At 51.0% G+C, this 27,970-nt stretch overlaps 1 protein-coding gene across 2 annotated transcripts; it reads left to right on the forward strand.

Annotated features, from left to right (window-relative positions):
• Positions 1-27,739, forward strand: LOC112651941 (granulocyte-macrophage colony-stimulating factor receptor subunit alpha-like). Of its 2 annotated transcripts, none has more exons than XM_025435353.3 (12): positions 1-167; positions 4,110-4,203; positions 7,264-7,406; positions 15,613-15,739; positions 15,871-16,000; positions 17,765-17,949; positions 19,875-20,008; positions 22,722-22,745; positions 23,909-24,044; positions 25,344-25,440; positions 25,865-25,949; positions 26,893-27,739. In XM_025435353.3, the coding sequence occupies exons 2-12, from the start codon at positions 4,131-4,133 to the stop codon at positions 26,968-26,970; spliced, it is 1,212 nt and encodes a 403-aa protein (XP_025291138.3). In that variant the 5' UTR covers positions 1-167; positions 4,110-4,130; the 3' UTR covers positions 26,971-27,739. The 2 variants fall into 2 exon arrangements, with proteins under 2 accessions (XP_025291138.3, XP_025291146.3); XM_025435361.3 differs by having other exon boundaries at positions 25,868-25,949.
• Positions 27,740-27,970: the final 231 nt, after the last annotated feature.

Below are 27,970 nucleotides of genomic sequence, written 5' to 3' on the forward strand. Positions count from 1 at the left end.
TGGGAGTCCATAGAGAGCAGGCTCTTGACCAGGCTTCTTGAGCTCATCCCCGCGGGGACCACGGTTCCGTCCCGCCGTCCCGAGCACCCCTTCTGGTGCCGCCTGTCCACAGCACCTTCTGAAAGCGCCGGAGCGGTCCGAGGACGTTCCAGAAACCTCGCTGACCAGTAAGCTGATGTTTTGTGCATCTCTAGGGCTGTGGGGTTTGTGAGATCCTACAGCAGGATGGGCACCGGATGGGAGGGGAAACCAGCGCCGTGGGTGGGTATAGGGGGGTATATCACTCATGGAGCAGACGGAGGGCGTGTGGAGGGGATGAGCATCCCCACGGTGCCCAGATGAGAACCAGCGGTGTGAGCATCACTTTACGAAACTCACAAGAGGTCTGTCTGGTGGGTGTCTGCGAGCGAATGCTCGGGGTGTCTCCCCACTGTCTACAGGGCGTACGTCCTTCTGGGGAAGCACCCAATATTCCTTTGGGATTTTTTTAAGAGATTTTATTTACTCATTCATGAGACGCACAGAGAGAGAGAGAAAGGCAGAGACACAGGCAGAGGGAGAAGCAGGCTCCATGCCGGGAGCCCGACGTGGGCCCGGGGTCACGCCCTGGGCCGAAGGCAGCGCTAAACCGCTGAGCCACCCAGACTGCCCACTTTGGGGGTTTTTAAGCATTCAAGTGACCAAGGCTTGGTCTTTGATACCGACGGGTCTGACAGGTGCACGGTTAAGTTGGCCCCTGGGTCTACACGGGGTGCATAACCTGCCTTCCCCTTGCACCTGCAGGCGGGACAGGGTGGTGGAGGGAGGGGGGGTCCCCAGAAATGCTGTGGCCTGAGAAGCATAGCGCAGAAGCCAAGTAGCTCCAGCCTGAGCTGGACGAGGCTGTGATGTGCAGCCCCCGGCGATGGGTGAGCACTCAGAGTGTCCCTGCCACCCCGATCAACAGCTCAGATCTTCCTACCTGGGAGCTGGAACCCCAAACCAAAGGGCATAGATGAGCCTGGTATGAAACGGGGTGGGGGGAGTCATGCCCCGAGGCAAGCACCCTTGTTCCCAACGCAGAAGGCTCGCAGAAGGTGCCACCTGCAGCCAGTGGCCAGAGGTCGGACCTAGGGCCCTGAAGCCTGGGGACACATCCTTGGAGAACGCGGGAGAGAAATGAGACCAATGCTGCATTTAGGACTAAATAAAAGGAATCCCTTCTAATTACATTTTAATATGTTCCATGTGATGAGGACACTGGGGTCGGAAGCCTGTTGGTTACTAAGACACGCGGAAGGAACGACGGGGCACGTGGTTGGGTCAACACCATGAGAAGGGCGATGACGATGTGCAAAGCTGCTGTACTTAATGCAAAATTTAAAAAGTCATTAAAAGGCAAACGCCCCATCCGGGTGCCCAGCTCCTCTGGCTGCGTCTGTAGGCTGACCTGTCCCCAGGGTGGGTCCCCACGGAGGCCGAGGCTGGTTCCCCCCGAGGCCTCTGTCCCGGGCGTGTAGACGCCGTGTTCTCCCTGTGTCCTCACATGTTCATCGCTCTCTGCACATCGTTCCCTGATCCTATGATCGGGGCGCACCATACAGACCTCACCTAAATCCCCTCTTTAAAGACCGAATATCCCAATGCAGCCCCATCCTGAAGTCATGGAGTAAGGGTTTCAACAGGTGCATTTCAGTGGGTCACCACAGAGCCCCCGAGGACACCCGTTCTTGGAGAAGGGACACATCTGCCTCTCGGCCACAACGGCAGCTCCGGGGGGTGATAATGCCCCTTTGGGACACAATGTCGGGGCCTGGTTGCCCGTGTCTGTCTCCTCAGAGCTTCTCGAGCAGCCGCCCCTGAGGTTCTCCGTGGCCGTTCTGTGCTCAACATTGACACAGAGACTGACCCCGCGCAGACCTTGTGCCCCAAAGGGCTCACTTCCCTGGGCCGCGGCACGTTGGTTCTTCCTGCCCTGGGTGTGAGACTCTGGGACAGACCTCAGACGTCCCCACCGCAGCCCTCATGTGTCGCTGTGCTTCCTTCCTCGTGGGGAAAAGTCTCGGTGGCGACTGTAGAGTAGGTGAGGGCCATCGGGGGCATGGCAAGGGATGGAGGGAGGCGTCTGAGAGCCACCGCCGTCAGGCAGACCATCCCCGGCGCCAGGGCCTGACCCATAGCAGGTGCACTAAGAACAAGGAGTGGCCTCCACTGGGGGCCAGGGCACAGCACCCCTCCACACGCTGAGCTCATATACACTTCATGCCTTGAAGGGCATCACCACAGGCCCCCCAAAATGTACCTCTTGGCCATACAGATGATTTCAGACCACAGGCCACTGAGAACCAGCAGGAGCACAAATAGTTCTGGATGCCTCCCTAGCTGCCAGAAAATACAGGAGATTCATTTCCCCTTCCTGGAGGAAATGTACGTCCATACACGGACCTTCTTTATTTTATTTTATTTTATTTTATTTTATTTTATTTTATTTTATTTTATTTATTTTATTTATTTTATTTTATTTTATTATTTTATTTATTTTATTTATTTTATTTTATTATTTCATTTCATTTATTTTATTTTATTATTTCATTTTATTTTATCATTTTATTTTATTTTATCATTTTATTTTATTTTATTTTATATTTTGTTTTAAGACTGTATCTATGAGTTCACGAGACACACAGAGAAGGACAAAGATGCTCCCCACACTGAGAAGACAATGACGCTCAGAGACTTCTTATCGTCTCGGAGATGCTAATGAACAAGACCGCCCCGGACGTGCCACACGTTTCCTGCTGCCCCTTTCCATATAACTGTCCTTCCCCATTCAGGAGCCAGAAACCCATTTTCTGACATTGAATCAAAAATGGTTTAAAAAAAAAAAAAAAAGGTTTATTAAACTCGCTGACCATCTGGCTGCCTCCCTGAGCTGCATTTTCCTTGCTGGACTCCCATGCGTATATATATATATGGCGTAAATGCTGGGTTTTCTGTTAAATCTTTTTATCCACGTAATTTGTGGGCATCGGGTGCAGATCTAAGAGGTTAGAGGGAAACGATTTTTCCTGCCCTTCAACCTCTCCTCCCTGATTTTCTCTTTTCCCGGCCTCCTCCCTTGGTCTGTCTTATGTAGGAAGATCTCCCGCTTGGTAATGAGACACAGAGCAGGAAGGAGTTTACCTGCTTCCCCCAGGTAGGGAAATAAATGGCTTCCATCATCCCAGGAGGTGGGCGCACATCCCTGGAAAGAGGCCGGAAACACTGTAATGATGTGCACCCCGACTCGCTGGTGGCCTCTGGGCTCCTATTGGCTCTTTCTGCAAACGTATTCCATCCTGAGAGCACTTGGGCAGCTCAGTTGGTTAAGAGTTGGACTCGCAGTTTCAGCTCAGGTCATGATCTCAAGGTCATGAGATGGAGCCCTGCATTGCTCTATGCTCAGCGTGGGGTCTGCTTGAGATTCTTTTTCCTCCGCCCCTAACTCCTGGCTCTCTTGATCTCTGTTTCTTTCTCAATAATAATAGTAATAATAATAATAATGATTAATAAAGGTGTTCTGTCTTCAGCCAGACAGAGCTGCCTCATACCCCAAAGTGGATGCCGTGGAGCAGTATCCTCATCACACATTCCTTCTTTTTCATGGAGGCCTCACCTCCCCTGCCCCTGAACCACCTACTGCAAGAGGCACAACCTCAAATAACCCCAATATGCATGGCGGGGTTCAGAGTGGGTCCCCACACAGCGGCCCAGGGGCGGGGATGTGGTCTAGACCCGCAATGGCCATGGTGATGCTGGGTTGCAGGAAAAAGTCCAGTCTGGTGGGAAAAGTGAGTTCGATCCCACGTTGGTAGTCATCGTGGATAATGCACCTTGAGTGTCCTGATGCCTTGAAGGGGGCTCCAGGAGGGTTTCAGAGGGGCTGTCACTTTGTAGGGGGGACCAGGCATGTGGAAATAGGATGGTGGACACACCCAGTGGTTTGACCACATAGGGCACGGGATGCCCCCCCGCCCAAGAACTTGCTCCTGACACCTGACGGCCCCAGGGGCATGGAGGGGTTCTGAGAATGGAGGGTTCCTGCCCCACCTGGAATCTGACCCTCTGACCTGAGGTCTCCTCCTCTTCAGGTGCAGCATTGGGGCTGGGCCATGGCGACTACGCTGGATCTGGTGAGCTTTCTGGTCCTCCTGAGCTCAGTGTGCTGCAGAGAACCACAGCCGGGTAGGTGCTGGCAGGTGGTGGGGGTGTCTGGGCAGGGTCCCCCTAATGCTGGAAGAGGACAAAAGGCCCTCCCCCAGACCTGATGCATCTATGCATCTCCCCATCCTCTACCCCTGCCCTGGTAAGAGAAGGGGTCCTTGTGGAAACCAAACTGTCAGCGGATGTTCATCATCTGGCACAATCAGGGAGAAAATCCTATCCCCAAACCCCAAGCCCAGCTGGGGTGTCAGCTTTTCTGCCTGTCCTGGGAAAACCTTATTAAAAAGCAAAAATCTCGGGATCCCTGGGTGGCACAGCGGTTTAGCACCTGCCTTTGGCCCAGGGCGCGATCCTGGAGACCCGGGATCGAATCCCACGTCAGGCTCCCGGTGCATGGAGCCTGCTTCTCTCTCTGCCTGTGTCTCTGCCTCTCTCTCTCTCTCTGTGACTATCATAAATAAATTTAAAAAATTAAAAAAAAGCAAAAATCTCGGACCTGCCGAGATGGCACGGTTGGTTAAGCATCCGACTCTTGATTTTGGCTCAGGTCATGATCTCAGCATGGAGTCTCCCCCGCCGTCCCCCACCCCTGCTCTCTCTCTCTTCCTCTCTCTCAAATAAATACAGAAAATCTTTTAAAAAAATATTTTAGAAACAGAAAAATATCCTCCCAACCCACAAAACCTCTCCCCAAAGACGCTAGAGAACATAGAAATCTTACCGCAGGGCGACCCACCAAAGAGAGCGCACACACAGGGAGAGAAAGCTCACCGTGTTGGGAGCCAGCTGCCTGGGAAGTTGGGCTCCTCTCCTCCCCGGAAACGGGCGTTCACTTCTCTGATCATCACATTTCACAGACGCCCCAGACCCTCAGCTAGCTATTCCGCATTGTTGACGCTCATGTAGCCCCTCTATGAAGAGCCACGCATCTCTTTGTACTTTTGTAGCCTTTGATTTCAGTGTCAAATAAAAAAAAAAAAATTTCATGCCAAGACCAATGTCCAGGTACCCAGCAACCTGGGCTTTTTGTTTTTATGGGGTTTTTTCTTGCCTAGGAGTTTTGTAGATTCGGGTTGTACCTGTGAGTCTTTAATCCAGTTGGAGTTAATTTTTTTGTGGATCTGGTTAGTGGTCTGCTTCCACTTTTTTGTAAGTGGCTGCCGCTGTTCCCACACCGTTTTTTGGAGAGACTGTTTGTCCCCTGTTGTCTATTCTTGGTTTTGTTGTTGTAAATTAATTGGTCCTTCTCTGTTTTTTTTCCCCCTAATAGGGAAAATTAAAGTCCTCGTGGTCATTTTGCACTTGTCCTCACTATGGCAGTTTTCTTCTTGGTCAAGGTGCTGCATCAGCCCCACCCCAAAGGGCATAGCCCATCCCTTGACCTATCCTGAAGGCCTGGGAGGGAAGCCCCACTTTGCATTCCCTCTGGGAAGATACAGAGGGCCCCAATTTCTGCACAGCCTGCCTTGTGATTTTAAATTTTTTCTAGACATTTTTTCCATGTTAAAATTTTTTCCTGTATTTAAATTTTTTTCTGTATTTTAAGATTTTTAAAATATTTTTATTTCTCTGTATTTTAAGGATCAGTTTCTGTAATTTTTTTTTTAATTTTTATTTATTTATGATAGTCACACACAGAGAGAGAGGCAGAGACACAGGCAGAGGGAGAAGCAGGCTCCATGCACCGGGAGCCCGACGTGGGATTCGATCCCGGGTCTCCAGGACCATGCCCTGGGCCAAAGGCAGGCGCCAAACCGCTGCGCCACCCAGGGATCCCAGTTTCTGTAATTTTAAAATTATCATTACTATAGCTAACTTCTCTGTATTTTTCAAATTAGTTTCTTTCTTTTCTGTATTTTTCAAGTTATTATTCCTATATCTGACTTGTCTGTATTTTTTACATTATTTTCTATATTTTTCAAATTATTATTACTCTAGTTAACTTTTCTGTATTTTTCTGTTTTCCAAATGATTATTACTCAACTTTTGTGTATTTTTTTCAAATTATTTTGTGTATTTTTCAAATTATTACTGCTATACCTAACTTGTCTGTATTTTTCTAATTATTTTCTGTACTTTCCTTTCCCTTTTTTAAGATTTTTATTTATTTATTTTGGGAGAGAGAGCAAGAGAGAAAGCACAAGCAGGGGGAGGGACAAGAGGGAGAGGGAGAATGAGACTCTATTATGAGCAGGAAGCCTGACACGGAGCTGGATTCCAAGACCCTGACATCATGACTTGAGCTGAAGGTAGACATTCAACTGACTGACCCACCCTGGTGCCCCTTTTTCTGTATTTTTCAAACTATTATTATTATACTTAACTTTTCTGTATTTTTCAAATTATTTTTTGCATTTTTAAAATTACTGTTAATATAGCTAACTTTTCCGTACTTTTCAAATTATTTTTTCTATTTTTCTAATTATTATTGCTATACCTAAGTTGTCTGTGTTTTTCAAATTATTTTTTGTATTTTTCAAATAACTATTACTATACTTAATTTTGTGTATTTTTCAAATTATTGTTACTATAGCTAAGTTTCCTGCACTTTAGCTAAGCAATGATTCTTGCTATACTTTTGTGTATTTTTATTTTTTATCTTTTTTCTTTTGTGTACTTTTAAAATTATTTTCTATATTTTTCACATTATTACAATAGCTAACTTGTATTTTTCAGATTATTTTCTGTATTTTTCACATGATTACAATAGCTGACTTGTATTTTTCAGATTATTTTCTGTATTTTTCAAATTATTATTACTAAAGCTAAGTTTAGGGGTATGAAGTGATATCTCGTTGTGGTTTTGATGTTCATTTCCCTGATAACTGATGGTTCTGAGCATCTTTTTTTCCTTTTTTTCTTTTTTCTGGGCATCCTTTCATGGGCTTGTATATGTCACTTTGAAATCGTTCATTTTACGTTATGTGAATCTGGCCTCAGTAAACCGATATGACAATCCCCACCTGGTGTTTGCAGAACGTCTCCCCTCTCACCTGTAACTATAACATCACTTGCAAGGGGTGGGGAGGGGAGCAGGTTCTAATTCCTACTAAGTGTTTATTAATATTTTTTTAATTGCAGCACAAGAAAACGTATCTCCTATTATAAACATGCAGCTAGATTCAAGGAAGAAAATGTTAAGCTGGAATTACATAAGAAATGTGAGTGAGCAAGAATGCGTAATATATACCCCGCTCGGCTCTCCCACCTCGCAACCCCCACAGGTGAGTGTTCATGGCTCGTGCCTTATGGCTTGGCTCCTTGCAAACCTTGAATTGTCCTGTGAGATGACTCTTACGTCTCCTGCCTCCTCTTGAGTTCCACTCCTATTGCTGTTGTCGGGGAAAAAAAAAAACATTTCCTCTACCCTCTCAGGTTCAGGGGTAGGGATGTGCAAATTAAACTGACGAGTGTCAGATTTTTCAGAAGAAAAGATCTACAGATTTGTTCCCGGTTCAACTTTTTTTTTACCTAAATGAAGATTCACAGGAGAGAAGTAAACCCCCAAAGAAGTGGATGGACTAGGGAGTTTTTGTGCCATTTTTTCTAAAAGGCTGGAAAATTGAGGAGACGTCTCGACAAAGAAATGTGGATTTCAGCTTCTGAGGCCGATAAATTTCGGGGACGTGACCATGGAATCAGCATATGTGTTATTCCCATGTCCATTCTCAGGTGCCAGATGCTCAAAATGATCCTTATTCCAAAATAGCCTATTTGGGATTAATCCCAACTATAGGAGCCCTTCACCCTGCTTTGTACAGTGAGAGTAAAATCTACACACTGAGTCTCACGTATGAGGAGGAATCTATAATAGCTGTCTTTTCTGCACCTGCTTTCATTTTGATCTCTCCCCTTCCATGAGGGACTACAGGGAAAGATGTGGATTTGCCCCTTAAATGGATGTCACCATGGAAACAGCGCCCCCCGGATTCAGTCCGTGTCTTTCACTCACTCGTCACCTAGTACACACACACCCTTGGTTGCATTCTAAGGACCTTAGAGAGGAAAAACCTTATCATCTAACCTCTTAAGCTGTGTCTGGAGGCCCGTGAATGAACAAGAGATGGATGAACAGGAGGTAGAAAAGTATATTCCCATGCATATGGAACTTCTTTTTATTTCTCATATGGGGCTTTTATTTTTTTTATTATTATTATTTTTCATATGGGGCTTTTAAAACATAGCCCAATAAATAGGTAAAGTTAACGATTTATGTACCTAGTAGGAAAAAGGAAGGAGAGAGTAAAGCTCTTTATGGGAAGAACAAGCATTTTTCCAGAAGAAAATGGGAGATAAGAAAGTTTGTGATGAAGCTAATTCCTACAACTGTAAGACGTCTTTCAGTCTTCGTCACGGCCCAGAGAGGGCATTTATGATAACATTACCCTCGTTGTCCTTCCTAAAATCCACCTGAAAGAGAAAATTTATAGCAGCCTTATTTTCTAGGACTTTCTGACTTCAGTTAGATAAGAGAAACGCCCCCCAAAACGTTTCTTTGTGCATCTCTTAAATCCAAACGTCTTCACTTTAAAATAATGTTCATACCAGGCAGCCCGGGTGGCTCAGCAGTTTTAGTGTGACCCTGGGGTCCCGGGATCAAGTCCCACGTTGGGCTCCCGGCATGGAGCCTGCTTCTCCCTCTGCCTGTGTCTCTGCCTCTCTCTCTCTCTCTCTCTCCGTGTGTCTCTCGTGAATAAAATCTTTAAAAATCTTTAAAAATAATAATAATGTTCATACCAATTCTGCGATTGCTGGGGATGGGGGAGGCTCCTCCCCACATTTATAGCTAGTTTTAGCAATTTTTTTTTGAAGATTTATTTATTTTGGGGTGGAGAGAGACAGAGGGAGAGGGAGAAGCCCAAGCAGACTCTGTGCTGAGCATGGAGCCCGACTTTGGGCTGGATCTCACGACCCTGAGATAGGACCTGAGCTGAAACCAACAGTCTGAGGATTAACCCAGTGCACCACCTCGCGCCCATTACAGGGACTTCTTATGTGGGTTCCTCTGCCGCCACCTCCAGGCTGATGAAGGTCTTGCCGTGTCCCCAGAGATTAACTCCTGGGGTGGGGGGGAGGCGGTATTCTTTGCAAAGAAATGTCTAGCTTTTAAGCAAGTGACCTGCATCGGGGTTTCCTTGTATCTGCTTGTTGCAATCGTCTTAAAAATCATCCTTGTGCCAAAGTGGGCTTATTTTGGGGTGAAATATTCTATGACTGGTCACACCTTAGGTGAACTGAACTGTGTTTTCAGAGCCCCTGAGAGGAGGAGGCAGGGAGGAGGGTTGCACATGGGGGCTCACGGGAGATCCAGCAGTAGGCGTCCTTAGGCACCCGTGCTTTTAAAAAGTCGTGAAATTAGGGGCACCTCGGTGGCTCAGCTGCTTATGCATCTGCCTTCAGGTCAGATCAGGTCGGGATCTCAGGGTCTTGGGATCAAGTCCAGGATCGGGCTCTCAGCTCAGCGGGAGGGAGAGAGGAGTCTGCTTCTCCCTCTGCCCCTCCCCCTGATCATGCTCTCTCTCTCTCTGTAAAATAAATAAAATATTTTTTTAAAAAAAATTAATTAAAAGTACTGAAATTAAATTTTAAGCTAATGACACAAAAATAAACAGGTCCCAGACCTTCCTTTCCATGTGGGTCATGTTTACACATGGTATAGCTTTCTGTCGCTTGCTTCAAAAAAACAAAATTTTTTTTTTCGATTTTAAGTGTTTGCTGTTGGTGCAAGGAAGTCACTGATTTTACGGCCTTCCTGTCCACGGGTTTCCTTAATCTGTTTTATAAAGTCAATGCATTGCAGGGAGCATCTGGTTCTCGGAATGTTGTCCTGTTAGTTCAGAAATAAGGCAAACGTGACTTCCTTCCGTGCCATCGTGGCGGCTTTCTGTTTCGTCTCATTTTTCATTGCGAATTCCAGAAAAACGTTCATGAATGTGGTGTTTCCATATGACTTACAGTAGTGTCAGTCGATGTAAAAGAGAAAACCCAAAAGCAAAAACCTCTTTTCGCATGTCAGAGAGACTCATTTAGGTTCCTGCTGATCTAACCATTGTTTGTCTCCGAAAACTGGTTTTTGCATACTCTGCAAAACTTGTGTTCCAACCTCTGCTGAGATTATGATTATTTAGTCCTCCCGTCCCACCTCCACTGATGTTATTCAAACAGATTGTGCACAATCATGATAGATACTTTTTTTGAATAATGTTGAATTCAGTGCATGAGCATGACATTTTGGGGTTTCTATTTTTTATAGCTTTACATTTTTTTCTTCTTTTTTAATTTTTTTTTTCATTTTTTTCTTCTTTAAAAATTTTTTTATTTTTCTTTTTTCTTAAGTTTTTATTTATTTATTCATGAGAGACACAGAGAGAGAGGCAGAGACACAGGCAGAGGGAGAAGCAGGCTCCATGCAGGGAGCCCGACGTGGGACTCGATCCCGGGACTCCAGGATCATGCCCTGGGCTGAAGACAGATGCTCAACTACTGAGCCCCCCAGGTGTCCCTAAAATATTGATTTTTGAGTAAATCCCTACATCCAAAGTGAGGCTTGAACTCACAACCCCACAATCGACACTGGCACACTCCATGAACGGAGCCAGCCAGGTGCCTCAATTCTTAAAAATATTTTTAAATGAAAGGTTCTTTTGAAAATATCCCCGGGATAGGTCCGAGCGGGGCCAGCGACGTAAAATCAGGTCTACTCGCCCAAGGTTCCCAAAGGCCATGCGTTTTTGCCTGTGTGTGTTATATGTGTTGCAAATCTCTGGTTCATTTCCTTCCGCCTGCTGTGCACAGATTTGTTTTGTGGGTTTTCTCCTGCAGGAAAAAGGGGGAGGGGGGAACTTCTAGCTGGTTAGCAGAGAGAGGCCCTGGTGTTTTAAATGAAAACAGGCCGCAAAAATAAAAATAAAAATAAAAATAAAAATAAAATAAAAAGTAAATAATAGTAATAATAAAAATAAATAATAAAATAATAAAATAATAAATAAATAAATAAATAATAAAATAATAAATAATAAAACAATAATAAACAAATAATAAAATAATGAATAAATAATGAAATAATTGATTAATAATAAAATAATAAATAATAAAATGATGAATAAATAATGAAATAATAATTAATAAAATAATAATAAGAAAATAATAAATAATAAAATAATTGATAAATAATAAAATAGTAATAAATAAATAATATAATGATAATAATAAATAAAAATAAAAATAAAAACGGGCTGCAGGATTTCTCACTGGGGTTTTGGATTTTCCGTGAGGCCAAACAGAGATGCCTGCAGAGAAGAGGGGGATTTGAACCTTGAAGGCATCTCTGGATGCTGTTTTATTCCGTCTTTAGCAGCAGCCCCGTCGCCCCCGAGAGCCGGCTGGGGGGTCAGGATTGAGGGGAGGGGCTCTTTGCAGCTGGGGGACCTCCAGGGAGCCGGTCCTGCCTGCGACTCTGAGCACAGGTTTGGCACAGGTGTCTCAGGTGTTAATGATGCTCTGAGTTTCCTCTGTTTTGAATTTGAGGGAATCTGAGTGGATGTAATTACCGTCGGGTCGGACTCGGGCTGACCGGTCAGGGGAGGCGGTGCCTCTGTTCCCACTGCCCCCCAGCCACCCCCTGCCCCGCCGCCCTGTGCCCATGGAAGCCTGTGGTTTCACAAACAGGATGCTGCTGTGCTGACTTTCTTTTCCCCCTTTCTTTCCATGTGATGTTTTTCCTTCCAAACTGTCTTAAATCTCGTGTCCTCTGTGGGTCACTGTGTTGACGCTCAGCACGTGACGCCGCGTGGGGCTGGGTGCCAGTGGCTGCCCCTGTCAGCGAGCGTTGCTCTGCATGGTCTTCAAGTCCCTCATTCCATCCCACTCCATGGACGATGCTTTTTTTTGGGGGGGGGGCAGGGGGGAGGATTAAAACTAAATTCTGAAAAAATAAAATAAAATAAAATAAAAAATAAAAAAAAGAAAACTAAATTCTCCCTGCAGCTGTGAAAGAGCATCAGCTGTGCACCTGCTACGACGTGCATGAACTTTGCAAATATGTAGCTCAGGGAGAAGCAGATAGAAAAGGCTACACGGCGCGTCAGCCGATTTATAGGAAGCTTCCACAATAGATGAATCCTGTTAAAAGAAGTGGGTTAGTGTTTGCCAGGGCCTGAGGACGGGGGTGGGGCCTACGGGGAGGAGGATAAGAATGTTCTGGAACCAGGGGATCCCTGGGCGGCTCAGCGGTTTGGCGCCTGCCTTTGGCCCAAGGTGCGATCCTGGAGTCCAGGGATCGAGGCCCGCATTGGGCTCCTGGCATGGAGCCTGCTTCTCTCTCTGCCTCTCTCTCTCTCTGTCTATTATAAATAAATAAATAAATAAATAAATAAATAAATAAATAAATAAATAAATCTTAAAAAATAAAAAAAGAAGAATGTTCTGGAACCAGAGGTAGAGCTTGCACAACATAGCGAAGCTGCCCGATGCCCCTGACGTGCGCACTTCAGACGGATCCACATGGTCCATTGCGTGGTTCACTTTACGCCTAAGTGACCTCGATAAAAAAAAAAAAAAAATCATAATTAAAAAAAATCAATTGTGTAAAAAGGGAAAGCACAGAGCAAAATAGAAATAAAGGTATGACTACGTCGAGGGATGAGACGAAATGCCCTACGCACTCGGAAGCCCGACGCGGGTAGAGTGGGCGAGAAGCCCGGGCGCGAGGTGCCGGCGGGCAGCCCGTGTGGACCTGGCACACGTGGGAGGGACCTCCCCCCTCCCCGATGCACCTGCTCCCTGAAATCACCAAGAAACATAAAAATCCCATCTTTTAGATGAGCGAGAAATGGTCTCTTGGAACAAAGTTCCCACAAACACAGGAGGCAGGACCCCCTTTTGCACACATCTCAGGGAGACCCTGGTGCTGCTGCACCTTTTCTAAAGGGGATGCTCATGACAAAGAGGTAGGAGGCTCTCTCTGTCGTTTTGGAACTAGACAGCACGTCTTATTTTATATTTTATTATTATTATTATTATTATTATTATTATTATTATTAGAGATTCGATGCACCCTCACAATGCACAACCGGGACGTGTTTGTGAGCCTCTGATGATGTAGGAGGTGCATTTCTCCTCATCCTGGTCACCGACAGGCCCAGCTGTACGGAAACTTCTATTCAAACATTTTCTCCCCTAAAACGTCTGAATGAGTCACCCCCTGGCCGCATCCTGGGCGGTGTGTTAACGCTGTCAATCACCTGACTTTTGTGTAAATCCCAGACGTTCCTTCCGAGGGACTCTGGTGACCTCAGTAAGGCCCAGGCTGCTCCTCCTAGAACAACCCCTCTTCCCTGTAGGTCTTTGTCCATCATTCTCACGTCCACATACGTATTTTCTTTGGTTTTGGGATTCCCAAGACACTTTTTTTTTTTCTTGTCTGGAGCAAAACCTTTTCAGATAAAAGGGTTTCTATAGACTCAGAAATGGAACATGTGGTGTTTCCGCCTCTAGAAAAAAAAAGAAATTCTCCAATTATCTCCTATGGCAGGATCAGTCCCTAGACTCCTAATTTTGGGGACTCTTTGCTTTTCTTTAAAAAAGGGGAGCCACCCCGGGCCTCAGAGGTACCACAGATGGAGTGTGTGGATCTGTGGTTTCCCCCTAGGCCACCCCACGGTTTCCAGATTCCCTTCCCCCTGAGGTCACCCGAGGTCAGTCCACTGTCCCCTCCCACAGTGCTCTATGGCTGCTCACTCCGTCATCCCTGGTGACACTTGTTAGGGAAATTTATTTTATTTTATTTTTTTATTTTTCTTTCTTTCTCCCTCTTCTAAAGATTTTTTATTTATTTATTCATGAGAGGCACAGAGAGGGAGAGAGGCAGAGACACAGGCAGAGGGAGAAGCAGGCTCCATGCGGGGAGCCCGATGCGGGACTCGATCCCAGGACCCCAGGATCACACTCTGGGCCGAAGGTGGGTGCCACACCGCTGAGCCACCCGGGGATCCCCGAAATTTATTTAACACAAAATCCGCCCCCACAACGCAGCATGCCTCCCCACAGAGAGAAAACAGCTGAATTACTACATGAGCATGAATAACATTATTTCGTAAATAATCACATAAACCAGGACCACCCAAATGAGGACACGTGAGACTCTCCCCGGGGTGTCGGCCACCAGATCTTACCCTTGTCAGAGCCCCCAGAGTCCTGCAGAGGAGTGAGAAAACGTTCTAGGGGTGCAGGCGAGCAAAACCACGGTTGTCTACACTGTTGAGTTCTGTGTGCGGGGCTCTGCAAATTAGAGTGACAAAAAGACAGGTTAGCTGAGAAGAGGCATGCGCTCTCTATATGCTGTTAAAAATTTTACATGGCATGAGTTTTCTTGATGAAAAAGAAAAAAAAATGCCCCCAAAAAGCAGTTAGACCAGAGCTTGTATCCCATGCAGGGTGCAGATGTGACAAGAGGCAGAAAAAGAGCGCGAGGCTGCTCAAGGCGGCGCCTCTCGGGAAGATCGATATTTGGAGGACACCGCGGGAAGACAAGGTTTATTTTGGTAGATTTGTTCGTACAGGTCCATATTGGTGCCAAATTTCTGCCTTTTTTGTGGTCCTAAAAGTTCCCACAGAGAGAGGGAACCTGAAGCATCTTTGTTTCTAGAAGTTTCTGCAGTTAGATAATGGAAAGTCCAGGAAGGTCTTTTTTTCTTTTTCTTTCTTTCTTTCTTTCTTTCTTTCTTTCTTTCTTTCTTTCTTTCTTTCTTTCTTTCTTTCTTCTTTCTTTCTTTCTTTTTTCTCTTTTCCCTCTTTCTTTGTCGTTTTTACATTTTGACTTCTTTTTTTCTTTTCTTCTTTTTTCTTTTTTTTTTTTAAGATTTTATTTATTTATTCATGAGAGGCACAGAGAGGGAGAGAGGCAGAGACCCAGGCCGAGGGAGAAGCAGGTTCCATGCAGGGAGCCCGATGCGGCACTCGATCCTGGGTCTCCAGGATCACGCCCTGGGCCGAAGGCAGGTGCTAAACCGCTGTGCTGCCCTGGCTGCCCTTCTTTTTTTTTTTTTTTTTTTTTTTCTTTAATTCAACTGCCCAACACATAATACATCATTACAGGACGGCTTCTTTCTGAATCTGTGGGTTCTCAGTTGCTCCCAGCTCAGCACAATGCTCAGGCCACATTGGACATGGGAAACGGAGTTAGGGACGTCGTCAGTGTCACTCAAGCCCTGGCCATGGTGGGCCAGCTGTGAGCTCCTGGGATTATTGCACAGATAGCAGCCTCCCGCAGGCCTCACGAGGCCGGACGCGTGCACTTATTATTACAGTCACGTGACTGAGTAGGGGGGGTCCAAGGGGGCACATCCCACCGTGGAATGATCTGAGGACTGAGTGGCCCCAAGGGCCCCGAAGCGCACGTGATGTACAGGTTTTCCATGGTGCGCTTCCCAGGTCACAGAGGACGACACGCACTACTGCATCTTCCGCAACCATGTGCTGCACAGAGGGGCGAACCTCACCGTGAACGTCACGTGTGACGGTAATGTGTTCCAGGAGCTGCTGGTTTTCGCTAACCCAGGTGAGGTCCCCGGTGCTGGGAAGTTCCCAGCTCCCGCCTCACCCACCTGAGGGCCACCGAGGTCTCCACCCCTTGGGTGTGGGTGGTGGCGGCGCAGCCGGTGAGGGTTTTGACGGTTGGTGTCTTGCCAGGCGTGGAAGGTTCCGGCGCCATGAACTTCTCCTGCTTCATTTACAATGTCCGCTTCATGAACTGCAGCTGGGCGCCTGGCTCCAGGGCCCCCGCCGACGTCTGCTACCAGCTCTTCTGGTGGGCTTCTTTGTAAGTGCCTCGCGTGTCTCCCAAGCAACGGGGATCTTTGTGCGGATCCTAATGGGGGATCATTGTGTGGATGCTAACAGGGGGATCTCTGTGGGGTTGCTAATGAGGGATCTTTGTGTGGATGCTAATGGGGGATCTTTGTGTGGATGCTAATGGGGGATCTTTGTGTGGATGCTAGCAGGGGGATCTTTGTTCGATGCTAATGGAGGGGGATCTTTGTGTGGATGCTAATGGGGGATCTTTGTTCGATGCTAATGGGGGTGATCTTTGTGTTGATGCTAATGGGGATCTTTGTGTGGATGCTAACAGGGGATCTTTGTGTGGATGCTAATAGGGGATCTTTGTGCAGATGCTAATGGGGGATCTTTGTGCAGATGCTAATGGGGGATCTTTGTTCGATGCTAAGGGGGGTAACTTTGTGCAGATGCTAATAGGGGATCTTTGTGCAGATGCTAAGGGGGTATCTTTGTTCGATGCTAAAAGGGGGGATCTTTGTGTGGATGCTAATGGGGGATCTTTGTGCAGATGCTAATGGGGGATCTTTGTTCGATGCTAAGGGGGGGAAACTTTGTGCGGATGCTAATGGGGGATCTTTGTGGATGCTAACAGGGGATCTTTGTGTGGATGCTAATAGGGGATCTTTGTGCAGATGCTAATAGGGGATCTTTGTGCAGAGCTAATGGGGGATCTTTGTGTGGATGCTAATGGGGGATCTTTGTTCGATGCTAAGGGGGGGGACTTTGTGCGGATGCTAATGGGGGATCTTTGTGCAGATGCTAATGGGGGATCTTTGTGTGGATGCTAATAGGGGATCTTGGTGCAGATGCTAATGGGGGATCTTTGTGCAGATGCTAATGGGGGATCTTTGTTCGATGCTAAGGGGGGGAACTTGGTGCAGATGCTAATGGGGGATCTTTGTGCAGATGCTAATGGGGGATCTTTGTGTGGATGCTAATAGGGGATCTTTGTGCAGATACTAATGGGGGATCTTTGTGCAGATGCTAATGGGGGATCTTTGTTCGATGCTAAGGGGGGGAACTTTGTGTGGATGCTAATGGGGGATCTTTGTGGATGCTAATGGGGGATCTTTCTGTGGATGCTAACGGGGGATCTTTGTGCAGATGCTAAGGGGGGATCTTTGTGCAGATGCTAATGGGGGATCTTTGTGCAGATGCTAACGGGGGGATCTTTGTGTAGATGCTAACAGGGGATCTTTGTGCAGATGCTAACGGGAGGATCTTTGTGTGGATTCTAATGGGGGGGGATCTTTGTGCGGATGCTAGCAGGGGGATCTTTGGATGCTAAGGGGGAATCTTTGTGTGGATGCTAACAGAAAATGTAGAGCGAGCTGTAGGGCTTCCTCCCCACGGTGGGTTGCCTCCCCGAAATGTCACAACATCACAGAACCCGGGCAGGACAACCATTCCTCTTTGCCGTGGCCTGGCTCCGAAATGCAAACTTCCCCTCCCGTCCTTAAGAGATGAGGAAATCCACAGTTTAGCGATTTTATCATGCACGGAATGGGTTGCAACGCCTACGCCCGCTAAACGGCGGGATTTGTCCCTGAGGGCCACGTCCCAGCCTAGTGCGTGGGACGCATGTCGTGTTCTGGTTTTGCGTTTATCCGGGGATGGATTTTATCATTTTTTTTAGAGGGTTTTCTGGGTTTTGACCTGGGGGAGGGCATATTTTGTTGTTAATACTATCTGCTCAGAACGACACACAGTCATCGGGCTTTTCCTGGGTCCCTTTTGCCAATGACAGGCACGAGGACGAGGTGGAGTGCCCTCACTACATCATGAACTCCGAGGGGATGCACGTGGGCTGCCATTTCGATCAACTCGGCGAACCCCAGAACATGGACAATTACTTCTTCCTGGTGAACGGGACCAGCCGTACGGCGGCAATTCCGTTTTTGGACTTCGTTCCATTTCAAGCCTACAAAATCGGTAAGAGGTGACCTCGCCCTGGGTCCACACCCCTGCCCGGGTGAGCCATCTCTCTCTCGCTTCTCTCGTCTCTCGTCTCCGCTCACACCTGGGCCACGTGGGACGCGTTGCTGGGTTCCCTCCCGACCAGCCTGAGCAAGATCCGGGCTGTGCACTTGGGGTCTGGACGGTCCCCGTAGGTGGGATGCAGGAGAGGCCTGTGATCATGACACATATAAGACTTTTGTTGATTTTTGTAAATTCTACCCAAATCTTGAATTCACGAATCCTGTCTCATCATTGCTGATGGGGTGGAAATACGGGGTTGGTCTTTGGTCACCACATGTTCATCAATAGGTCAGCACATAGCCTTGTTTTATGTTTGTTTCTGTTTAAAGACATCTTATAGGGATCCCTGGGTGGCTCAGTGGTTTAACCCCTGCCTTCGGCCCAGGGTGTGATCCTGGAGACCTGGGATGGAGTCCCATGTCGGGCTCCCGGCATGGAGCCTGCTTCTCCCTCCTCCTGTGTCTCTGCCTCTCTCTCTCTCTCTCTCTCTCTCTAGTCTATCACAAATAAATGAATAATTAAATCTTTAAAAAAAAAGACATATAGTGTAGATTGTTGATAAATTAATGTTGAATCCAAGACCCACAGCCCTGAACAATGCTTATCTAACATGTGTACTTTCTCCAAGACGTACACCATGGCCTTCTTGTGCATACGAATGCAAAAGAAGAAAAAAAAAAAAAACTTCCTCTACCCTCTTAGGTTCTGTACACAGGCCTTGCAAATTAAATGGACAAATGCTATATTAACAGGAGAAAAGCACACAAATGCAATTTTAATTTTTAAGCTTTATATGCATCAGAGGAAAGCTTCACAGAAAAGAAACAAACATCTCCCAAAGAAGTGGTTAGACTCAGGAACTTACATACCATTTATTTTTCATTTTTTTTAAAGATTATTTATTTATTTATTTATTTATTTATTTATTTATTTATTTATTTTTTTATGATAGACATAGAGAGAGAGAGAGAGGCAGAGACACAGGCAGAGGGAGAAGCAGGCTCCATGCTGGGAGCCTGATGTGGGACTCGATCCGGGGACTCCAGGATCGCGCCGTGAGCCAAAGGCAGGCACCAAACCGCTGAGCCACCCAGGGATCCCCCTATTCTTCATTTTTTAAATTTACTTTTATATATTTTTATCCATACGTCCTTTTAATTAAAAACAACTGATTAGGAATCCCTGGGTGGCGCAGCGGTTTAGCGCCTGCCTAAACCTAAATCCTGGAGACCCGGGATCGAATCCCACGTTGGGCTCCTGGTGCATGGAGCCTGCTTCTCCCTCTGCCTATGTCTCTGCCTCTCTCTCTCTCTCTCTCTCTGTGACTATCATAAATAAATAAAAATTAAAAAAAAACTGATTACTGAGTTAAAGAAAAAGTGATTTGTGCTTTTAGAGGTGGTAAACTGAGGAAAGGTAAACGTACGGGGAAAGTAATGGGAGACAGGGCTATATTAGTAAGGTTTGTTTGTGCAGACTCAGCTTGCTGCCGACTTTCTATTCTCTTCGCGGACATAAAAATTCCCCAGAGTCGGGATTCACGGCAGTCATAGTTTCTCAGAACTGTGCGGTCTTAGTCACTCCCATAAGCTCCAGGAAAGCTTCTTTCTGGGTCTGCGATTGTCAGCTGCCTTCAGTTCCAAGTCACTCATGTGCCAAGGTGTCATGTTCAGGGGGTGGCCTTCCGATCCGCCTTGCGCACATCACACAGCAACCCAGCTGGAGCCCCTAACACCCCCCAACCCTGAATTCACCCCATCCACATTGCACATTTAATTTTTTTTCTTTCTTTTTCCCCCCCGCATTGCACATTTAAAACACGCTGCGCCGTTTGCGGGCGTTTTGTCGTCATTTTGGTTCTGTTTCGTTTTCCGCAGAGAAGTATGACCCGCCGACGAACATCACGATCACCTACAACAGATCGCACCACATTATCAAGTGGGACAATCCCGAGATCAGATACGACCTTTCGAGTTATGTCCTGTACTACGAGCTGGACATCCAAAGAGCGGTAAGAAGCCCCGACCCTGGTGCGCGACCCACGAACCATCCGCAATCTGGTATTTTCCCGTGAAACGCAATCCCGGCAGCTGATGAGCATGCGCCTCTGCTCCAAACATGTCTGAGCACTCCTGTACCCTGTTTTTGCCCTAAACGGGTGATTGATTCCTTTATTACTTTTTAATGAAATTCCCTTATTTATTTTAATTTTTTTTAATTTTAAAACACTAATCTCATTTATTTTTTTTAATAATCCCTATGCACCGTGTGGGGCTCAAACTCAGGACCCTGCAAGCTGAGTGGCATGCTCCACCGATCGCCAGCCAAGGAATCCCAATATGGTGTTTATTTTTTAGAGTCATTTTAGGTTCATAAAGTAATGACTCTGGATGTCTTCATTGGTCCCATCAGCGACATTTTTCACAATGCGGCCTTATGGGACGCAGCCCCTGTTGGGACGTTTTTTGGAAACAAAATGTGAAAATGGGTCGGGAATGGCGGGGCTCATGATAAAGACACGGGAGCCCCCCCCCCCCGAATCTTCAGTTTGCACATTGGTAAGTGAGATTCTGCACCTGAGATCTGGACTTGTCCCCGACTCCTGGAAGTTGGGGACTTTCCGGCAGACGCTCGGCATCTGTGTTTTCCCCGTGGCCTGGGGCTTTACCCTGGGCCCCACGCCTGGAGCCGGGGCAGAGGGGAACTCAAATTCATGCATCCTCTCTTGCCCTCATCGGAGACACACAGTCCGGTGCCGTGCTGTGGGCATTCGGTTCTGAGCACCCGAGACCCCAGGGCCTTTGCACGTCCTGCTGCTTCTGCTGGCAGGCCCTCCCTCCGTCCTCAGGTGCTGGGTCCTCCATATCCACGCCCGTTCTCACCTCCTGTCCCACTGGTCTCTCTCCATTGTGCCGTCCCCACGCCCCCGATCCGGTTTCTTCCCAGGGGCGATCTGGAATCAGGCGTGACCTGAAATGTTCTAGTGCCTCTGCTTTGTGCATCTTGCCTCCTGGAGGCAGGTCCCCTGAGTGCGGGGACCCTGTCATCGTGCCTACGCTGACCACAGAGCTTGTGCACACCACAGTGTGGGGCACACGTGAGAGTTCTGGGGTGACCCCCAGGCCCAGCCCCCGTGGAACCGCGCAGCCCCGGGCACCGTTCAGAATGGAAATGAGGTCATGACCCTTCCGTCCCTAAAGCCCTCCCCAGGTCGGGTATGGATCTTGGATTAGAGTCAAGGCCCCCGATGTGTGTGCCCAGGGTCTGCGGTGTCTGGCCCTGCCCTCCAGTGTCATCCTGCCCCGTGCTCATGTGGGCAAAGTCACACAGGTGACCTCAAACAGGTGGGCTTGTGCACAGGTGTAACTATGCACAGGTGACCTCACATAAGTGACCTCACACTGGTGACATCACAGGTGACTGCATCCATGTGACCTCACACACGTGACCTCACACAGAAGATGTCACACAGTGACACCCACACAGGTACCTATACAGTGGTCACCTCACAGGTGACCTCACACAGGTGAACTTACAGAGGCAACTAGGCACGGTGACCTCACACATGTGAGCTCATACTGGTGACGTCACAGGTAACCGCATGCATGTGACCTCACACAGGTGAACTTACACAGGTAACTATGCACAGGTGACCTCACACAGGGGGTCCCACTCAGGTGACCTCTGGCAGCTGTGCAGCCTGGAGTGTCCTGTGCATGTCACGCCCCAGGAGCCAGGACCACCAGCAGCAGCAACCCTTTTGTCATCAGGTCCCACCTGACGTCCACACAGCCTCACGGACTCACCCAGTAAACGCTGGAGCTCGCTGAGGGTCTCGGAGGTGGTCAGTCCTTACGAGGCATTTGAACATTCCCTGACGCAGAACAAAACGCTCCTGTAGACGCTGCCTTCTCGCCCCTCATCAATATCCCCAGAGCACGCTCGCCAGCCAGACAGAAATTCACAAGAAGGAAATTGATCCTTTATGTGTCCAGGGGGGAAAGCTGTTCCTCCACCCTCTTAGGTCCTGAGCCGGGGAGGTGCAAATTAAATAAAAGGACAGTTAAGGGAAGGGGGGAGCAAATGTTATTCACATGCATATGGGACCTCACAGAAGAAGAGACTCTTGAATAAGTGAAGTTAGGAAGGGAAGGGAAGGAAAAAGCTTCCTTTTTTTTTTTTTTTTTTTTTTTTTAGAAAAAGCTTCCTTAAGAACAAAATGGGTTTTAAAAAAATGGGTTTGTAGAACAAATAGGAGATAAGAACCACTGTGACTGTGACGATGTTTGTTTAGGCAGACGTCAGTGGCGTTTTTTTGTCTCTTGCGTGGGCACGAAACTCCCCCAAATGGGATGAACACTGGGTGTCATACCATATGTTGGCAAATTACTAAAATTAAATAAATAAATAAATAAAGTAAAAGAAGAAAGAAAGAAAGAAAGAAAGAAGAAAGAAAGAAAGAAAGAAAGAAAAAAAGAAAAAGAAAAAAAAAAGAGAAACTCCCCCAGATGTGCGATTGAGGAGACATTCATGGTCCCTCCCGGAAGTGAGGTGTCCCCAAGCCGGGAGTTCACGGCAGTCCCTCCTTCCCCCTCCTCTGCTCTCCGGCAGGTGGAAAAGCTCTGAGGAGGCTTCTTCCTACCCGCTCCGGGGTTCTGCGTGGGTTCCCACATTTGCACGTGATGCTGAAAACACACATTTTAACAATCTTTCCCTTTTTTCAGGGCAGCTCCTCCAAGACAAAGCACGTAAGTCTCTCTGCCTTTCTGAGCGATTCCTGCTGCCCAGGAGGGTCCCCGAGGGGATCGGGGGAAGGGATCCGTCCATCTGTGGGCTACCTGGCAGGTGCCCGGGGCCACGCCGGCCCCTCCCTTACCTGCCCCCGGGCTACTGCGGCTGAGGGGGTGGGGCAGTAGCGTGGGGTCTGCTGGGTCTAAAACAACAACTTGAGCTCGTAAAGACCAGATATCTCAGCCGTGGACATGTGAGCAGAAGAAACTGGGTTCTTGGGGGTCACAGGGATCGTCAGGGACATGTCCCGGGTCGTGCGACCTGGGGTCAGCGTCCGTCCTGATATCTAGGCTGCAGGGAAGCACCACGGCCTCCGGAATGACCCGGCAGGCAGGGACTCTGTGTCCCACTCAGGTCCGGCCCAGACGTGCTTGGATGTTTGGATGAGATTGGGGGGGGGGCAGCGGGAGGGGCCACCCCGTCTCAGGAAACGCAGCCCTGCTCCTGACGGCCCTTCCAGGTCCTTCTTAGCTTCCCCGCTCACCACCAGGTCTTCTGTCCCGTGTCCCTCTGCCAGGCCCTCCAGACCCGCCTGCCCCGGGACACCAGGGTGCGCCGTCCCGTGCGGTGGACCCCGGACACGTGGTGGCCCCCGTCCACAGGGACGCTGGGGCCTGCCCCAGAACTGGCCTCCGTTTTGGCCGTGGGGAGGGGCAAGAGGGCGCGGAGCAGTCCCCGGGCACCCAGCTGGTGATGTCGGACTCAGGACCGGATGGCCACGGGGGCCCCCCCGACCGCCCCTCCAACCACCCCCTGCAACCACCACCGGTGTGCAGATTCGGAATAACCTGGAGCCACCCTGGAGGGTCTGGGGACTCTGCCCAAGATGTGGGCGCAGCTCAGGGAGCCCTTCCCAGGGGACAGGCACAAGGTCCAGCTTCCCAGGGGACATCCCAGGGGACAGATGCATGGTCCACCTTCCCAGAGGACAGGTGCAGAGTCCACCTTCCCTGGGGACAGGTGCAGAGTCCAGGGTCCCATGGAACAGCCAGTGATGGTTCCTGCCTGGACGGATGCTCCTGGCCGGGGTGTCAGGTGTCGCCTCTGCTCCGAAGCGGGGAGCACAGACCCCAGGGGACCGCCACACGTCGGTCACAGCCGGTTGTCTCCTCTCCTGAAGGTGTTCCAGCGGGGACAAGATCCGAACGTGTACCTGATGCCCAGTTCCGCCGCCAGGGTGGAAAGCACGTTCCGCGCGAGGGTGCGCTACGTGTATAACGACCTGTGGAGTGAGTGGAGCCCGACGGTGCTATTCGGTGAGCGCCCCAGGCCCCGCGCTCACGCTCCGAGGACGAGGACGGATGGATGGATCCGCGCGGGGCTCCCCCCACCTCCCCGCGCCTTCCTCCACCGCCTCCTGCCGCTGGCCCCGGGGGCCGGGGGGAGCTCATCTGGGACCCTTCACCTCGCCCACCTGGAATGACCCTATTCCCAGCAGGTCCCGCGCAGGGATGTCGGGGTTGGGGCGCACGCAACTTTTGTTTGGAGACGAGGGGCGGGGGGCCTGTTGAGTGCACTGCAGCGGCTCCCAGCGCGCTCTCTGCCCCGACGCAGCATCTGCGGGCGTGTCCTGCTGCCCCGCACGCCCTCCCGTGGCCTGGGGTCACCCTCCAAGGACGCACCCCCAGATAGCAGCACGGGCACAGGGAACCCCCTGGGCTGCTGTTCACTCAGCCCCGCTGGGGTGTCTGCAAGGCCCTCGTTGCCGCTGTCCCCCTCCCGTGGGGGTCACGCAGGGCTCAGGGGTGCTCGGCCCATCCCCCTGGGCGCTCCATCACCTCCCCGTCCTTTAGGGGGGCAGGGAGGGTTATCCCAAAGCCAGTGGCCTGCAAGGTGACAGCTCCCATTACGCAGAAGCGCAAGCGGCAGGAAACGCACCGTTTTATGCGGGGGGGGGGGGGGGGGGGGGCGAAACCCCACAAGGCCGGGGTCCCCCCCCAGCCTCGTCTGCGGCTCCCACACCTCCGTTCTGGGGATTAGAGCTCCAAGTATGCTCCAGCTGGATGCGTAGAGCTCTGCAGGCTGGCGCCCCGCACCCCCACCCAGAGGAGCCCCCAGTGCACGTGTGGGCTCCTTCCGTCCCGAGATCGGGGTCTCCGCTCGCAGAAGCGGCGCAGACCACCCAAGGCCAAGCCGCGGTACCCAAAGGGGAGCGTCCGGGGCGATAGAAACCACGAGTGTGTCCCACCCTCAGGAGTTTCACAATTACGCGTTCATTCCTTTGGCTGGGCCGCAGGGTGTTCAAAGTGAACGTGGGCTGAGAAGGAACATGCGTGCGCGGTTCTAGTTGGGCCTGTGCGCAAACGCTTACGGGGCAGCTCCGCCGGGAGGGAGCAGGGCGTGGAGGACACGGGGGGCGGGGGCGAGGGGGGGGCATAGGTCTCGGCGAGGGTCCGCGCGGCAGGGCCAGCGCTCCCGCCTCCGCCGCTCCTCCGCTCCGCTCCCGCACGCCCGCCGCCCCGGGGAGGGAGTCGGACAGCAGCGCGGGGGCCGCCGTGTGCGCCACCCTGACGCCGCGCTCCTGACGCCGGCTCCCCACCCCCACCCCCGCCCAGGCCTCCCGGAGGAGCGCGAGCCCCGCGGCGCAATGTTCGACGTGGTGGTGTGGGCCGCGGCTGTGCCCGCGCTGCTCCTCATGTGCCTCTGCAAACGGTAAGGCCCGGGTCCTGGCACCAGCACGCAGGACGCTTCTCGGGGCGCGGGGCGCGGGACCCGGTGCGTGCGGAATGGCCTCGGGGAGGGCGAATCCGGAGGCCAGGGGGCAAGGACCCCGGGCTTGGGACCCCGTGCGTGCGCAACGCGGGGAGGGAGACGCGAATCCAGAGTCCAGGGCGCGCGGACCCCGGGCTGCGGAGGGCTGGCGAGGAGGGCTGGCGAGGGTCGAGAAGGGACTGTCCATGGGGTAAGGGTCTCCTGCTGCGCGCCCACACGCCCTCCGCACCCCGCGCAGGGGCGGTGGGTCCGTGCAGCCGCGGCCTGGCTCCGGAGGTGCGCGCTTTCTCTGGGGAGGGAAGGGAGCCCGCGGCCCGGGGTGCGCTGACCGTGCGCGGCGCCCTCCACGGTGCCGTGTCCTCAGCAGGTTCTACAGGAGCCACAAGCTGTTTCCACCCATCCCGCAGGTCAAGAAGGAAATCACGGGGGCCCTCATGCCGACCCTGGAGGTGAGCGCGTGCCCCCCGCACCCTGGGAGGTGGCGCGGACCCTCTGGGGCTCCCAGTGTTTGCAGGTGACCGCTGCCGCCCTGGGGCACGGTGTCACAAGGCAGGGGTGTCCTGAGCTCCCCAACCCGGGAGCACTTCCCAGGGGACAGATGGAGGACAGAGGGAAGTGGACGCTCCCCCCCACCCCCACCGGCCCCGCAGCGTCCAGCTGCCTTCACAAAAGTCTGTCCTGGGGTCACCCACCACAAAACTGGAAACGTGGGGTCTGGCCGAGGAACAGCTGTGGAGTGCAGGAAGCGGTGTGACCCTATTTCTCTGCTGGAAACCCCCCGCTGGTCCTGGGGGGGGGGGGCGGAGGGAGCTGTTGGTTGGTCTCTGTCCCTTAGGGGGGCTCGTGGACACCAGCACCCTCATGAGGACACCCCGAGTCCGTTACATGGGTTCAGACCCTACTTGCACATAGAGGTGCCTCCACTGGGTGTGGATGGAGCTGGGGTTTGGGGGCAACACTTTGACCCCTGACCACGGTCCCCTGTGGCGAGGGACCCTCCCTGGAGCTGGGGGCACCCATGACTCTTCTGACTTGCCCTGAGCATGTGCCCCAGATGCTGCCCCGTGATGAGCAGAGGATCTCCCCCAACATGGATGGGGGGGCTCCGGTTCTGGGCTTGACGCTGTTTCCTTGGGAAGCCCCCCTCCCCCTTTCCCTGGGGCGCCCTTGAGGCCAGTAGGGCCTCCCAGCGAAGTTTAGGGTCCGCCCTTGGGGCAGCAGGTGTCAGAGCTGCGCTCCTGCCTCCCGCTGTGTCCTAGTCCCCTACATGCGTGTGTGCGCATCCGGCCTCCGAGGGGGCTGCGTCCACTCTGTTCACGGATCCTTTCCTGGTGGCACCACAGGTGCGTGGCAGGTGCGTGGTGTCCACGCTGCCCATCTTGTCTTTCTCAGGTCGCCTGGGATGACGGCCACCCGCCGCCGGGCTCCCAGGAACCCGAGGACGTCCTCATGGTGGAGGAAACGTGGTGACTACCACGGGGACAAGCGGACATCGCAGCTTTGGCCTCATCCCCCGCCCTCCCCGCCCTCCCCGCCACCCCTGCAAATGTCACGTGTGTGCGTCGTCTTCTTCGCTGACCAGCAACGCTGCCACCCCGACACCCAGCAGCATGGCTTTTGGGCTTTCTGCGCGCGTCCACGCGGGCCGGCCGGGAGGGATGGTGTGCGCCGCGGGGCACCCCCTGGAGGGAAGCTAGCTGTCTGTCTGTGTGTCCGTGTCTCTGACGCACGACGCGCCCACTCGGGGACAAGGAGAGAGAGGCCCGTCCGCACGCCCAGGTCCCCCGTGTGGGTCCCGCAGGCTGGGAAGCAAGCGGGACGCGGGCGGGAGCGTCCCCATCGGTTTGTGCACCTGCTGCTCCATCCCCGCGGAGATTTGGAGGGTGGCCCGTCCCCACCATGCAGCTAACATGTTTCAACGTGACAAATGATGGACGTGGCGGGGCGGGGGGGACCTCTTGGGAGGAAAGAGCGTGCGTGTGTTCCGCGGATGTGCCTCCGCATTTGGCGATCTGCGCGTGTCTGGATGACGCTCAACCTTGTGTCCCCCCGGGGAGGTGAAGCGCGTTAGGGCGCAAATCCAGCTGCCGCCCCCGCGCCCACGGAACTGCTGCCCCGTGGCTATTCATCCAAAGCACCTGCAAAAGCCCAAAAAAACACGTAGGCAAACACACACACACACACACACACACACACACACAGAGGAAATAAAGCTGTCAGTGCGGGAGACGCCTCACCACACCGCCTGATGTGAACTATGTCCCCTCCCCACGCGCGGCTTCCTGACGCCCGACACGGACCGAGCTGCGCACCGCCACCCCCACGCGGCGCCCGTGGAGATGCTCACGTGTCTGTGGAAACTGATTCGTCATCTCTAACGCGGGTGGAAAGCCAGCTGAAAGCTGTTTTCCAGAAATTTGCCCTAAAAATGATGGTGCCGGCTGCGGAGGCCCCGCGAGCGCGGACGCGG

The sequence above is a fragment of the Canis lupus genome, chromosome X (genome assembly GCF_003254725.2).
Source record: "Canis lupus dingo isolate Sandy chromosome X, ASM325472v2, whole genome shotgun sequence".
NCBI classification, from domain to species: Eukaryota; Metazoa; Chordata; class Mammalia; order Carnivora; family Canidae; genus Canis; species Canis lupus.